A 15,482-nucleotide genomic window follows, 5' to 3' on the forward strand; every position below is an offset into this window, starting at 1 on the left:
CCTGTCCCAGCTGCCAGGCCTGCGGGCCGCGGAGGGGGGCTCCCGCCAGGCGGGGACAGCCTTTCCCTGCGCTGCGCCTCCAGGCTGGACCAGCAGTTCCAGGCGGCATGGAGGGGTGAGTCTTTGGGCCCAATGTTGCAAGGGGGGTTCAGAGCAGCTGAGCGGCCTCAGGTAAGTCTCTGCCCCTCTCTGGGCCTCTGAGAGGCTGGCGGGCAGGGGCTCTGGGGACTTCCTGGGGTTCTCCAGTAAGGGGTTCTCCCAAGGTGGGCTCTGAGACACATGTGGCAATGTGGCCGCTGCCAGGGACTGGTCCTCTGGGGCTTGTCTGAGAGCCCAGCAGCGGTCCCTGTGTTATGAATGCTTGTCGCTTCAGCGATCTGTCCCCATGGGTCCCCTCCCTGGCCTGCCCTGAGGCACAGCCTTCACCACAGGCTCTGAAGAAGCCACCAACTCCAACGCAGGGGCTGGAGCCTGGGACCCAAAGGAGACTCCAAAACAAACGACAGTCCAGTGAGCAGCAAGGGGGAGGCTCCTGGGGGCCGGGGAACAGCCCAGCGATGGGGGAGAGGCCATGCCTGACATAGGCTGAGAACAGAGGGGCCAGCTGGGCAGGGGAGGTGATCCTATCATCCTAGCGCTTTGGGAGGCCAAGGTGGGGCAATCACTTGAGGCCAGGAGTTCAAGACCAGCCCAGGCAACATAGCGAGACCCTGTCTCTACCAGAAATAAATAAAAAATTAGCCAGGCGTGGTGGTGCGTGCCTGTAGTCCCAGCTACTCAAGAGGCTGAGGTGAGAGGATCACTTTAGCCCAGGAGGTGAAGGCTGCAGTGAGCCATAGTCATTCCACTGCACTCCAGACTCTGGCCTGGGCAACAGAGCAAGGCTTGTCTCTATTTAAACAAACAAACAAAAACAGGCTCAAGGACCCGGACTGGATGCCTCCCTCCCTTCCGGTGGGCACCATTATGCTCCTGCCACCTGGGAGCTGGCATCATATCAGTCTGAGGACAGGCTGCTTCTGAGCCTACCCTGGACCGGAGCCTCACCACAGCCTGAGAACATGCTCTGAACTGGAGTCATTCTCACAGTCAGCAAGTCCTCACTGAGCCATTGGGCAGAGGCAAAGGGACTCACCAGGTCACTTTTCTGAGCCTCAATTTCCTCCCATGTAAAACAGGACTAATCATAGGACCTCCACTGCGTGGGGGGTGGGGGGCAGGGAGGCTCAGGGTGGCTGGCACTTTCCTGGGCCCAAAGGAGGAGGCTCTGAGGGGTTTTCGGGGCAGGAGCTGCACCATGGCTGGGACTAAGTGAGAGACAGCATGTGGCCTCAGCCCTTGTGCAGAACAGACTCTTCCTTCCCGTCCCAGGCCCCGGAGCTCCACCCATGTCTCCTTGGTGCTGCCGCTTGTACTTCTGCTGCTGGGCCCAGCTAGGCAGGCCGCCGCCCAGCGCTGCCCACAGGCCTGCATCTGTGACAACTCCAGGCGACACGTTGCCTGCCGGCACCAGAACCTCACTGAGGTGCCAGACGCCATTCCTGAGGTCAGCAGGGCAGGAGCACGGGCACAGAGTGGCAGTGGGGCAAGGTGGGGACCCAGAGGGAGGAGCCTGGGCTGGGCACCAGTAGATCTGCCACCGCCTGCCCGGGAGACCTTGGCAAATTACTTCTCTTTGAGCCTCAGTTTACACATCTGTAAAATGGGAATAATAAAAACCAGTAACAGGGAGATGATCTATTTAAAATCCTTACTGTGTGAATGGAATAAGTAGGTGACCCACAGATCGATACTGAATTCACTGCAGACCCTGTGGTGGAGAGGCGGGGCTGTGGCAGGGTGAGGTGTGGTCTCTGCTCTGCGGAGTCATCAGCTAGTGGAGGAGAGCGAGCGAGGAGGCAGGGACAGCACAGTGTGAAAAGTGCCACAGTGGGTGATGCCCAGGGCACTAGAGAGGAAGGCTTCCTGGAGGAGGTGTCAGGGGTCAGATGAAGAGAAATACGGGAAAGGTGACAGGAGAGAAGAGTGTTTCGGGGAAGGAGCAGCACTTGCAAAAGGCGGGGTCCCTACCTAGCTCAGCCCCACTTTCCCCTCGCCGTCCCCAGCTGACCCAGCGGCTGGACCTGCAGGGCAATTTGCTGAAGGTGATCCCCGCAGCCGCCTTCCAGGGCGTGCCTCACCTCACACACCTGGACCTGCGCCACTGCCAGGTGGAGCTGGTGGCCGAGGGCGCCTTCCGTGGCCTGGGCCGCCTGCTCCTGCTCAACCTGGCCTCCAACCACCTGCGTGAGCTGCCCCAGGAGGCGCTGGACGGGCTGGGCTCACTGCGGCGGCTGGAGCTGGAGGGGAACGCACTGGAGGAGCTGCGGCCGGGGACGTTCGGGGCACTCGGTGCGCTGGCCACGCTAAACCTGGCCCACAACGCCCTGGTTTACCTGCCCGCCATGGCCTTCCAGGGGCTACTGCGCGTCCGCTGGCTGCGGCTGTCGCACAACGCGCTCAGCGTGCTGGCTCCCGAGGCCCTGGCTGGCCTGCCCGCCCTCAGACGGCTCAGCCTGCATCACAACGAGCTCCAGGCTCTGCCCGGGCCCGCCTTGTCCCAGGCCCGCGGCCTGGCCCGTCTGGAGCTGGGCCACAACCCGCTCACCTACGCGGGCGAGGAAGACGGTCTGGCGCTGCCCGGCCTGCGGGAGCTGCTGCTGGACGGTGGGGCCCTGCAGGCCCTGGGTCCCAGGGCCTTCGCGCACTGTCCGCGCCTGCACACCCTCGACCTCCGCGGGAACCAGCTAGACACCCTGCCCCCGCTGCAGGGCCCAGGCCAGCTGCGCCGGCTGCGGCTGCAGGGGAATCCGCTGTGGTGCGGCTGCCAGGCGCGGCCCCTACTCGAGTGGCTGGTGCGTGCGCGCGTGCGCTCGGACGGCGCGTGCCAGGGGCCGCGGCGCCTGCGGGGCGAGGCTCTGGACGCCCTCCGGCCCTGGGACCTGCGCTGCACTGAGGACGCGGCGCAGGAAGAGGAAGAGCAGGAGGAGCGGGCTGTGGCCGGGCCCCGCGCCCCTCCGCGCGGCCCCGTGGAGGAGCGGGCAGTCGCGCCTTGCCCTCGCGCCTGCGTGTGCGTCCCCGAGTCCCGGCACAGCAGCTGCGAGGGCTGCGGCCTGCAGGCGGTGCCCCGCGGCTTCCCCAACGACACCCAGCTCCTGGACCTGAGGCGGAACCACTTCCCCTCGGTGCCCCGAGCGGCCTTCCCCGGCCTGGGCCACCTGGTGTCGCTACACCTGCAGCACTGCGGCATCGCGGAGCTGGAGGCGGGCGCCCTGGACGGGCTGGGCCGCCTGATCTACCTGTACCTCTCCGACAACCAGCTCGCAGACCTCAGCGCTGCTGCCCTTGAAGGGGCCCCCCGCCTCGGCTACCTGTACCTAGAGCGCAACCGTTTCCTGCAGGTGCCAGGGGCTGCCCTGCGCGCCCTGCCCAGCCTCTTCTCCCTGCACCTGCAGGACAACGCTGTGGACCGCCTGGCACCTGGGGACCTGGGGGGAACACGGGCCTTGCGCTGGGTCTACCTGAGTGGAAACCGCATCACCGAAGTGTCCCTTGGGGCGCTGGGCCCAGCTCGAGAGCTGGAGAAGCTGCACCTGGACAGGAATCAGCTGCGAGAGGTGCCCACTGGGGCCTTGGAGGGGCTGCCTGCCCTCCTGGAGCTGCAGCTCTCGGGCAACCCACTCAGGGCCTTGCGTGACGGAGCCTTCCAGCCTGTGGGCAGGTCGCTGCAGCACCTCTTCCTGAACAGCAGTGGCCTGGAGCAGGTGGGCACTGGGCATGTGACGGGGTTGGTGCAGGAGGCGGCACAAGGCCACAGGCAGCGTGCATTCGCTCAACAAGCATTTGCCAGCCCCTTGGTGCCAGGTCTCAGGCTGGGCACGGAGACCCTGAGATAAACCAGGACTGCCCCTGCCGGTGTGAGTGACAGTCCAGGCAGAACCCAGGCCACACACGGTGCCTGCACAGGAGGGCATTGCTGGAGCATAGAGGAGGGAGGAATTTGGGACCATGGGGTCATCTACTGTTTGTACATATTGAGAGCCCCCAAGAGGTTTTGCCATTATTAGGTGGTGGGGTGGACCATGAACTGGGCATCTGGGTGACTTGGACAGAGCAAGTGTTTTGACATCGGACCAGCCTGGGCTTTGACCCAGCACTGCACTTCCTGGCTGGACCATCTTGGGCTCTCCAGCTTCTCTTCTGCTGAGGGAAGATGGGGCTCCCTTCCAGACTTGGGGATGGGACAGGTCTGCCAGGAGCTCACACTGGGGCCTGGCAACTCCTTGCAGATTTCTCCTGGGGCCTTTTCAGGCCTGGGGCCTGGGCTCCAGAGCCTGCACCTGCAGAAGAACCAGCTTCGGGCCCTGCCCGCCCTGCCCAGTCTCAGCCAGCTGGAGCTCATCGACCTCAGTAGTAATCCCTTCCACTGTGACTGCCAGCTGCTTCCGCTGCACAGGTGGGCACCCCCACCTAGACCTCCAGCCAAAGACCACCCAGCCACTCTCAGTCAAGCCCCTGTCATCTCCCCGGGCACACGATGTCCATGCCCATCCGAGCAGCTTGTGGGGAGGGGCGGGTCCTGCGAGTGCCAGGCATGTATAACCCTTTTCCAGGGTCAGTTACCCTTCCTGCGGATGTTGAGGGGGACTTCTCTGAGCCTTGATTTTATCATCCATAAAGTGGGCATGGTATCTGCTCTGCCTAGCAGGCTGGGACCTAATACATAGGTGAGGCCACTTTACATAATTACATAAGAAAGTCACAAGAGGTGGGGGATGGTGGCTCGCACCTGTAATCCCAGCACTTTGGGAGGCCAACGCAGTCTGATCACCTGAGGTCAGGAGTTTGAGACTAGCCTGGCCAACATGGTGAAACTCTTGTCTCTACTAAAAATACAAAAATTAGCTGGGCATTGTAGTGGGTGCCTGTAATCCCAGCTACTTGGGAGGCTGAGGCAGGAGAATCGCTTGAACCTGGGAGGTAGAGGTTGCTGTGAGCCAAGATCGTGCCACTTCACTCCAGCCTGGGCGACAGAGTGAGACTCCATCTCAAAAAAAAAGAAAAAGTCACAAGAAGCCTGGAGTCTTGCAGACCTGGGCTCCAGTCCTGGCTCTGCTATTTTACTAACTAACTCTGCAAGCCGCATAGCCTTTCCTGCCCATCTGTAAAAAGGGGGGATGTAGTATCTAACCTCATGATGGTTGTTGTAAGAATGAAATTAGCATACATAAGTTGATTTCTTTTTTTTTTTTTTTTTGAGACGGAGTCTCGCTCTTTCACCCAGGCTGGACTGCAGTGGCATGATCTTGGCTCACTGCAAGTTCTGCCTCCCGGGTTCACGCCATTCTCCTGCCTCAGCCTCGCGAGTAGCTGGGACTACAGGTGCCTGCCACCGAGCCCGGCTAATTTTTTGTATTTTTAGTAGAGACGGGGTTTCACCGTGTTAGCCAGGATGGTCTCGATCTCCTGACCTCGTGATCCACCTGCCTCGGCCTCCCAAAGTGCTGGGATTACAGGCATAAATTGATTTGAACAGTGTCTGCTACGTTGTAAGCCCTCTAACTGTTTATTATTACTATTATTATCCCCTTTTTACAAAGAAGGGATCAGAGGCTTGAAGTGGCTTGTAGGTCACATAATTGGTGAGCCGCCAAGGTTCTCAGCAGAGCCTGCTGTCACCTATAGGCTCCACCACTCCCAAATGCACACTGCCTGTGGCCTTGTGCTGCCTTCTGCACCAACCCTGCCCCACACCCATTGCCCACCTGCTCCCGGCCACTGGAGCAGAATCAGCGCAGCCAGCTCCCCAGCTCTCTCTTCTCTTCAGGTGGCTTACTGGGCTGAACCTGCGGGTGGGGGCCACCTGCACCACCCCTCCCAGTGCCCATGGCCAGAGGGTGAAGGCTGCAGCTGCTGTCTTTGAAGCCTGCCCGGGCTGGGCTGCCGGAAAGGCCAAGCGGACACCAGCCTCCAGGCCCAGTGCCAGGAGAACACCCATCAAAGGAAGACAGCGTGGAGCAGATAAGGTTGGCCATGGGGCAGGAGGGGTGAGGCCTCGGTGGGTGGTGGGCCAGGTTCCAAAGTCCCCAGGAAGCAGGAGCCTGACTTGGCTTGGTTCCAGAGCTGGGCAATGACCCGGTTGGGTCAGTTCAATAATGTCCTTCCGACGCCGGGCGCGGTAGCTCATGCCTGTAATCCCAGCACTTTGGGAGGCCAAGGCGTGCAGATCACGAGGTCAGGAGATCGAGACCATCCTGCCCAACACGGTGAAACCCCGTCTCTACTGAAAATACAAAAAAATTAGCCGGGCATGGTGGCAGGTGCTTGTAGTCCCAGCTACTTGGGAGGCTGAGGCAGGAGAATGGCGTGAGCTCAGGAGGTGGAGCTTGCAGTGAGCGGAGATCTCGCTACTGCACTGCAGCCTGGGCGACAGAGCAAGACGCAAAAAAACTCTGTCTCAAAAAAAAAAAAAAATTAGCTGGGTGTGGTGGCGTGCACCTGTAGTTCCAGCTACTTGGGAGGCTGAGGCAGGAGAATCGCTTGAACCCGGGAGGCAGAGGTCACAGTGAGCAGAGATCGCACCACTGCACTCCAGCCTGGCCATAGAGTGAGACTCCGTCTCAATAATAATAATAATAATAATAATAATAATAATAATAATAATAATGTCCATCCTCCCATTCTCCCCTCCTCCCTGCCCCCACCTGTGGGCTAGACCCAGGGTGGGTTTGCAAGCAATGACCATTTGCTCCTGCTGTGAGACAGTGGCCTTTCCTATAAGCCACAGTGTGCTGGTCCAGATGTGTCCCTAAAATCAGTCCTGCTGTTTCTATATTTGCTGGATCACTGTTGACTTAAAAATGTCCCAGCCTGACTTAAGGGGTCTCCCTCATCCCAGGATCCCAGGGATGGGGAGAGTGGAAGTGCAGGTGCATCATTGGCTCTGCCTCCCACCACCTGCCAGCCATAGGTTGGACCCCACTTGATAGTACATTCACCATCCTGACATATCTAGTCCCAGCTTGACCCCTCAGTTGTAGCAAACTCACAGCATATCAGAAGGGTGCACAAGATACAGGCACCACCGTATGTAGGAACCACTGCCTGTAAGGCCATGGAGGTGTCCAAAGGGGAGAGGCAGTCCTTCGAGGGAAAGTGAGAATAGAGTGGGGCCTGGGAAGGTGGGGAGAGGGCTCTATCTCCCCTGGACCTGCATTTTGAACATCTGGGATTCCTGGGGCCATTAGTTGGTGTTTGTATTCGTCCCCTAGGACTGCCACAACAAAATGCTAGGAGCTGGGTGGCTTAGAACAGCAGAGCTTCTGTAGGCTAGGGGTCAGCCGTTGAGGTGTTGGCAGGGGCATGCTCTCTGGAACCGGTAGTGGAAGGGTCCCCCTTGCCTCTTCCAGCTTCTGGTGGTCCCATATGCTCCCTGATCTGTGGCAGCATAATCTCATCTCTGTCCCCACCTTCACATGATGTTGTGATGTTGTGTGTCATCATCTTCCCTCTATAATCTGTCTCTGCCCAAATTCCCACCCCCCCCCTTTTTTTTTCTGAGACGGAATTTTGCTCTTGTTGCCCAGGCTAGAGTGCAATGGCACAGTCTTGGCTCACTGCAACCTCTGCCTCCTGGGTTCAACTGATTCTCCTGCCTCAGCCTCCCAAGTAGCTGAGATTACAGGTGCGTGCCACCACGCCTGGCTAACTTTTGTATTTTTAGTAGAGAAGGGGTTTTACCATGTTGGTCAGGCTGGTCTCGAACTCCTGACCTCAGGTGATCCACCTGCCCCAGCCTCCCAAAGTGCTGGGATTACAGGTGTGAGCCATTGCGCCCAGCCAAATTTCCCCTTTTTATAAAGATAACAGCCTATTAGATTAGGGCCCAACCTAATGATGTCATTTTACTTCATTACTTCTGTAAGGAATCTATTTCCAAGTAAGGTCATACTCTTAGGTACTGGGGTTAGGGCTCCAGTCTTTTGGGATGGGCACAAGTCAGTCTATAAAGTGTTGCTAATTTCTGGCTGGGAGCCGGGAAGGAACTCCTGAGAAGACCCCAAGGTGAAGGTAAGCAAGTTCTGCGTTAGAAGCCAGACCCGGAACTATCGTTGATGACAGCAATACTAATCTCAGTTGGCAGTCACATGTGCGACTGGGGAACGGCAGCAGTGCTTTCTCCCTGCGTCAGCCCCGGGAGGCTCATGTAGAAGCGGAGCTGGGTTCAGGAGTGGAAGCTCCGATGAGTCCACTTCCAGGTCAGGGCTTTAGTTAAAAGGGGAAGACACCCCCGGTCCCCACCCCCACACACAGTACGGGCTCTTATCTTGAGGCTCAGGCACTGGCATTGTTCCGGGCTGGAGATGCTCGCCTGCCGAAGGCACAAGGATGGACATCTGCCAGTCTCCCTTGATGCCCGTGTCTAGTTTGGTGTCTGGCACCCAGAAGATGCTCGGGCAGGCTGCATGACTGACTTACTACTAGGTCATCTGGCAGACAAACCTGGGTTCAACCCCACTGCCGTCCTTAACAGGTGTAAATTTTTTTTTTTTTTTTTTTGAGACGAAGTCTCGCTCTGTTGCCCAGGCTGGGGGTGCGGTGGCGCAATCTCGGCTCACTGCAAGCTCCACCTCCCGGGTTCATGCCATTCTCCTGCCTCAGCTTCCCGAGTAGCTGGGACTACAGGCGCCCGCCACCACGCCCGGGTAATTTTTTGCATTTTTAGTAGAGACTGGGTTTCATCATGTTAGCCAGGATGGGCTCCATCTCCTGACCTTGTGATCCGCCCACCTCGGCCTCCCAAAGTGCTGGGATTACAGGCGTGAGCCACCGCGCCCGACAACAGGTGTAAATTTAAGCAGCCAAATGACTAAACTGTACTGAGGCTGCCTTTTTCCCATCAGTACCGCACAGGGTTACTGTGAAGGTGAAGTGAGCCATTTAGATACCTATTTAACCGGGCACCTGGGTAGGGGCTCTTGGTACAACGGAATTCCCTTGCATCCCTTTCCCTGCAGCAGAGGGGCTAGATTGGGTGACCATAAAGGACGAGGGAGGCAGGGCAGGTTCCTGAAGGGTCTGGATTTGGTCTCACCTGTACCAGGAACCCCTGTGGGTCCTCAGGCAGAAGCAGGAATGAGGGGTTTGCAAATGCCTCCCTGCCAGCAGCCCCACTGCTGAGACTCCAAGAACTTGAGTTCCCTCCAAGGGCAAACTGAGGCACAAGGTTACTGCATGGATTGAGCAAAAATTCCCAAGAGATCAATACTTCCATCTCCAACAAATCAAGTTGACCTCTCGGCACCAGCAACACATGGTCATGTGCACATTCCCATTTCACACACACACAAGGCCACCTTTATGCCAGCCTATGCCAGGCACTACGGACAGGCAGACACAGGCTCCATCTCTGGGGAACTCAGTCTTTGGGGAGAATGGCACAACCGTAAATAATGACAGCATGTGGCTAAGACAGGGAACTCAAGCTGATGACGGGCGACATTTATTCTTTACGGCCTTGCACACTCGTGTCTTGACTCACGTGGCCTTCATAATCGATACCATGAGGTGGCGGGGGGCGGGGTCAGAACACACTCTGCAAGGAATAGAGATCTAACAAACGGGACTCAAGCAAGTAGGGGATTTAATTTCTCATACACAAAGTCTGGGGAGCCCAGTGAGGTTGCAATGGCAGCTAGATGTGTCCTCCAGCTCTGTCATCCTTGTCCTGAGGGTTCTGTGTTCACGGCCCCTCCAGGCATGGCTTCTTCATTCAGGGAGGAACAAAAGGCCAAAAGAGCATACAAGCCCAGCTCTCCAGAGGCTCCAGTCGGAACTGGACCCTTTAACTACGAAGGAATCTTGGCTGAATTATTTTTAGCGGGGCTTCAGGAGCAGGTAGCAGAGCCAGAGTGCACACTCAGGCCATCTTCCTCCCAACCTCCTCCCCAGGGGCACTTCCTTTAGGCACTGGGAGTCAGTCCTCACAAACACAGAAAGCAGCTCAAGGCCACCACACAGGTCGCCAAAATCCACATCCTGGTCACTGCTTCTCAGCTGCCGAGACAAGCTGGGTCCCCAACATCCCTGGGGAGCTAGGAGCAGAGGACCAACCCATGAGGCTGAGAGGCATTGTGCTTGGCGAATTTTTGAGGCAGAGGCTGCCCCCCACCACACAACTCACTGTCAGGGGACCTTATCCTGCTCAGAGAGCGGCTCTAGAACTTAATTTACATGACTCGTTCGGGCAGACAGAGTTCACTGTCTTGTCTTCCACAGTGTGACAGGGGTGGCCCCATCCCTGGCAACTGAGGGCCATGGCGGGTCGGGGGGAGGCCATCTTAAGGAAGAGCAGGCAGCTAGCGTTCCAGCTGTGGGAACTCTGGCTAGAGAAGGTGGTTCACAGATGAGTTCGGGGGCCTCAGGCAGCCCATCACATAGGCCTTTCCACAGGGGAGGGCAGAGGCAACAGGCGGGTCCCAGGAGACCCCAGCAGGTCCTCCACCGTCCAGCCTTCCCAGCACCGGGCAGAATTTACACACAGAGGATCAATCTCCAAGCCAAAGTCAGGTGGAGGCATGGTGGTGGTGGTAGAGAAACCCCAGGCTGGCTTCCAGCTAGAAGCCAGGCTGGAGGCAGGAAGGCTCAGTTGTCCGTTTCCTGCTTGATGTTCTCAAGGGAGACAGGCAGCTCTGGACTTGAAGCCTTGTCAGGCGAGGCCGCGTCTAGATGCTCTTCCTTCACACGCACAGCAATGACTGAAGAGGGAGGGGAGGCGGGTGGGTGCGCGAGTAAATAACTCTGGGAGGGGTAGGGGCGGAGGAGCTGGGAAAGGGACCTGGCTCCCTATAGATGGGGGCCTAGGATGCACCTTCACCCTCCAGATTCCCTTCTGGGAGGGCAGTGGCAGCAGCAAAGGGCCAAGGCCCCAAGCCAGGCAGGCTATGCCAGCGACACTGCCATGTACCAATCTGTCACCACTCTGCCAAGCACTAGAGGTAGGGGTAGAGATAGAGGAGGAGGAGGGGCTGGGGCCGGGCTAGAGAGGGACTCGGCTCCATTCACAGTTGGGGGCGTGTCTGGGAAACACTCTGGGTCCAGTGGTACAGGACTGCTTGGTGCCCAGAAAATGCCGAAGAAACCTGACTCTACTCTTCTGTGCCCAGGTGGGGAAGGAGAGGGGTCGTCTCTGAGCATGGAGCAGGCTGGTCCTGCCTTGACCCAGCCCGGTGGCTCTTACTCTCGCCAGGAACGGGCTCCGACGAGATCTTCCTGGCACCCTGAGGGTCGTCCTCCAGCAGGGGCTTCTTGGACCCCTGTCTGAGGGGTCGCGTCTTGGTGGGCGGGATTCTTTTCCCTTTGAATAAACATGGATTCAAACTCAGCATTAGGGTTGTATTTAGGTAAGGCTTTATGGGATAGGTCAGGCAGCGTGGCAGAGGGAAAAGTGCCAGTTTGGGGACAGAAACACTGGACTCCCAACTCTGACAACACATCTTATTGGCTGTGTGCCCTGAGCTCAGATTCTCTCCAATGGGAAGTAATACCACCACCTGCCTCAAACCAAGCCCCAGGCAGTCGTGGTTGTAACTGCTTTTTAAAATCTTTTTTTAAATAAAAGGATTTTTTGAAGAGGGTCTCACTCTGTCACCCAGGTTGGAGTACACTGGGGTGATCCCAGTTCACTGCAGCCTTGACTTCCCAGGCTCAGGTAATCCTCCTACCTTAGCCTCCTGAGTAGCTAGGACTATAGGCCTGTGCCACCATACCCAGCTACTTAAAACAATTTTTTAAATTGGGGTCTCGCTATGTTGCCCAGGCTGGTCTCAAACTCCTGGGCTCAAGAGATCCTCCCACCTCAGCCTCTCAAAGTGCTGGGATTACAGGTGTGAACCATCACACTCGGCCCCCGCTTTTGATTGTTGATTTCTTCCCACAACATGCACCATTCCCGGCCCTACTGTTTGAATGGTGCAGAGCCTCTGCCTGCTGGATAAATGCCACACCCTCAACTCAATTTTTTTTTTTTCTTTTTTTTTGAGATGGAGTCTTGCTCTGTCGCCCAGGCTAGAGTGCAATGGTGCAATCTCAGCTCACTGCAACCTCCACTTCCCTGGTTCAAGTGATTCTCCTGCCTCAGCCTCCCAAGTAGCTGGGATTACAGGCGTGTGCTACTGTGCCAGGCTAATTTTTGTATTTTTAGTAGAGACATGGTTTCACCATGTTGTCAGGCTGGTCCCAAACTTCTGACCACGGGATCCGCCCACCTCAGCCTCCCAAAGTGATGGGATTACAATTTTTTTTTTTTTTTTTTTGGTGCGATGGAGTTTCCCTCTTCCGTCCAGGCTGGAGTGAAGTGGTGTGATCTGGGCTCACTGCCACCTCCGCCCCGAGTTCAAGTGATTCTTCTGCCTCAGCCTCCCAAGTAGCTGGGATTACAGGCGCCTGCCACCACACCTGGCTAATTTTTGTATTTTTAGTAGAGACGGGGTTTCACCACGTCGGTCAGGCTGGTCTTGGAACTTCTGACCTCATGATCCGCCCGCCTCAGCCTCCCAAAGTGCTAGGATTACAGGCGTGAGCCACCGCGCCCAGCCCCTCACTCAATCTCAATCCTGCCCGAGGGACCTTGTTCCTGTTTCAGAACATCCTCTTCCCCGCATGGTACCACACTGTGGTGCCCACCTCACTGTCATAGGCCTGCGGCTCTGAAGGACGGCTTTGCCCCCTCCCGCTCTGCCCCTCAAGTGGAACCCAAGCTGGGCTCAGAATCTGCAGAGTGAGGCCCCACCAAGGGAAACGACACCCACAGCCCGAGAGCCAGGTGGAGTCCTGCCACTCAGCTGCCTGCCTTTGCTCCCACCCTCTCCCACCCTCAAAGAGGTCTCGAGGTAAGAATGACAGCCTTGGAGAGACAGCTTCTATTTCTTCCTGTGGCTTTTCCTTTAGAACCTAGCAGCTGCGGCTTGCCCAGGCCAGGCTGTTTTTTTCTGAACATGGGGCATCAGGGATAGGATCCCCCAACCTCAATCTCTTACCTCTTTTCCTCAGCACCCTGACCATGGCCAGAGACTGAACACTCCCTATTTATGGTCTGGGTCCCCAGAGACAGGGCGAAAGGCCCGTAGGCCAGAGGGCAAGGGAAAAGAGACGGGACAGGAACATGAAGAGAGCTATGTCAGTAGGACAGCACCTGGGAACTAGTGCCTGGGGGCTGACCCCCGCCTGCTCCCAGGGACGCAGGCCCACTGCTCCCGGGCCCACACCAGCCTGGCTGCACTGGTGCAGCACTTACTTTTCTTCCCAAACTGTTTCTTTTTCTTCTTTGTGGCCTCTTTGGCCTTCAGCGGTGTGGCCGGTTCTGTTGTTGAAAGACAAGGGTGAAAGAGATGAGAAGAGGGTCCCTGGGAGGACACAGGGCACAGGCGCATCCCGAGACCCCGTCCACTCTCCCACACGGGACACCCCAAGACAGGAAGCCAAAGCTGGGCAATGAGCAGAGGGCGGGGCTGGAGGAGGGGCTGGAGAACAGCTGTCCCTTCTTCCCACCATTGTCACCAGGGCTGCTCAGAGGGACCTGGGTAGTTTACCTGGGTGCACAAGGGCACGAACATATGACAGAGTGGGCAAGATGAAGGAAGGAGCTCTGCAGGCCAGAGGGAAAGGGAGACAGAGAAGTCAGGAGCAGGGGCTGGGTGATGGGGCTCACTCTCTACTTAGAGTGGTCCATGAGACATCTCCATCTCATGCCAAAGAAGGGAGATGGGCACAGGGGCGGAGGAAGAAGGAAAAAAGAAGAGGAAATAAAGTCAGAGCCTCTTAGGGCCACGAGAGTCCACACCTGCGGCCACAGGAGGCTGGAGCTGGTAGCCAGTGAGCTCACACCAGCCGACGGGGTAGATGTCCGGGGACTCGCAGTCCACCCACTGGTCGTACTCGCTGTCCCAGCCGTCAAAGTGGATGCTGAGGAGCCGATGCACCACTCGTTTCACCGTGGCCACACAGATGAGCCGGGGCTCCATCAGGTCCACGGCCTCCAGCTTCATGCCCACCTTGAAGCCATGGTTTGGGCAATCCTGGGGCAGAAAAAGGAGGCAGTGGCCAAGCCAGTCAGCTCCCTACCCCAGCAGGCTTGCCCGGGCCTGGAGGCACTTGAAGAACTGGCAGGGAGGGGGCTGGGACTGGAATGCCTGCTGGGGCAGGTTCCTCTAGACAGTAATCCCACTGCACCTCTTTCCCAACACCGCCTCTCCATGGAAGAGGGACTGGAGTGCCCAGGCCATAGCTGGGGACTTCCCCCTGAAAGTGGCTGATGTCAGCAGTAGAGACTCGAGAGAAAGGGTAGGAACTGCCACCACTGAGAGCAGCAGGCAGGGCCTGTCCTGAGGCCACCGCAGGCCCCTTGCTCCACTTCAGTCTCCTCACCATGTTAAAGAGTCTCGATGGAGCGGCTTTCGACTTGGTCTTCTCCAGGTAGTTCTCCCAGTTGAAAGTCTGTGCCTCATAACCTGGAGGAGCAGAAAGCTCAGATGCAGAGGGAGAGGGAGAGGGGGAAGCGGAGCAGGAAGCTCAGGTGCAGAGGGAGAGGGGGAAGCGGAGCAGGAAGCTCAGATGCAGAGGGAGAGGGAGAGGGGGAAGCGGAGCAGGAAGCTCAGGTGCAGAGGGAGAGGGGGAAGCGGAGCAGGAAGCTCAGATGCAGAGGGAGAGGGAGAGGGGGAAGCGGAGCAGGAAGCTCAGGTGCAGAGGGGGAGGGGGAAGCGGAGCAGGAAGCTCAGATGCAGAGGGAGAGGGGGAAGCAGGAAGTGGGCAGGGGGAAAGGACACATGGCTGAAGGAGCTCTGAAGCTTTGTCAGGACCCAGCATGGAGTCTCCCCAGCAGCCTTCTTCTCATCCCCTCAGGGTGGTACCTGCTGTAGCACCACAGTCCTGTTGTATAGGTTGTTCACTGACCAATGGGATAAGTGGGAGCTCTGTTCATCAATCATAGACTGGCCATGGGGCAGGGTCAGCCCAGCAGTTAAGGGCTGGTGGTGGGCTCTGTCACCTTTCCCATACACCCTGAAATGCTACACTTCTGGGGCCTGACTTGACCAGGAATCTGGGCTTGTGGCCACACCCTGCCCCTTCTGTTTTGTTTTGAAGACAGAGTCTTGCTCTGTTGCCCAGGCTGAAGTGCAATGGCATGATCTCGGCTCACTGTAACCTCCACCTCCTGGGTTCAAGCAATTCTCCTGCCTCAGCCTCCCGAGTGGCTGGGATTATAGGCGCCTGCCACTATACCTGGCTAATTTTTGTATTTTTAGTAGAGACGAGGTTTTGTCATGTTGGCCAGGCTGGTCTCAAACTCCTGAACTCAGGTCATCCACCTGCCTCGGCCTCCCAAAGTGCTAGGATTACACGCGGCAGCCACCGCGCCTGGACACCCTGCCCCTTCTGATGGCAAG

At 57.6% G+C, this 15,482-nt stretch overlaps 2 protein-coding genes across 3 annotated transcripts in view; one reads left to right on the forward strand and one right to left on the reverse strand.

The window, feature by feature from the left end:
* Nucleotides 1-15,482, forward strand: part of CHADL (chondroadherin like) — a 25,045-nt gene continuing 9,563 nt past the window's right edge. The window contains exons 1-6 of one of the 2 annotated variants that reach the window (XM_030815479.1): nt 1-115; nt 1,372-1,546; nt 2,106-3,803; nt 4,329-4,495; nt 5,867-6,065; nt 11,205-11,425. In XM_030815479.1, the coding sequence (XP_030671339.1) occupies nt 108-115; nt 1,372-1,546; nt 2,106-3,803; nt 4,329-4,495; nt 5,867-6,065; nt 11,205-11,231 (2,274 nt within the window). In that variant the 5' untranslated portion in view covers nt 1-107 and the 3' untranslated portion in view covers nt 11,232-11,425. Of the gene's footprint in view, nt 116-1,371; nt 1,547-2,105; nt 3,804-4,328; nt 4,496-5,866; nt 6,066-11,204; nt 11,426-15,482 lie in introns of those variants that run through there. The other variant, XM_030815478.1, reaches the window with a different exon arrangement.
* The window catches only part of L3MBTL2 (L3MBTL histone methyl-lysine binding protein 2), a 27,580-nt gene continuing 21,762 nt past the window's right edge, over nt 9,665-15,482 (reverse strand). The window contains exons 13-17 of the mRNA XM_030815477.1: nt 14,464-14,546; nt 13,880-14,114; nt 13,334-13,399; nt 11,279-11,395; nt 9,665-10,796 (exon numbers count right to left, since the gene is read on the reverse strand). Coding sequence (XP_030671337.1) covers nt 10,684-10,796; nt 11,279-11,395; nt 13,334-13,399; nt 13,880-14,114; nt 14,464-14,546 — 614 coding nt within the window. The 3' untranslated portion in view covers nt 9,665-10,683. The remainder of the gene's footprint in view (nt 10,797-11,278; nt 11,396-13,333; nt 13,400-13,879; nt 14,115-14,463; nt 14,547-15,482) is intronic.

The sequence above is a fragment of the Nomascus leucogenys genome, chromosome 7b (genome assembly GCF_006542625.1).
Source record: "Nomascus leucogenys isolate Asia chromosome 7b, Asia_NLE_v1, whole genome shotgun sequence".
Classification (NCBI taxonomy): domain Eukaryota; kingdom Metazoa; phylum Chordata; class Mammalia; order Primates; family Hylobatidae; genus Nomascus; species Nomascus leucogenys.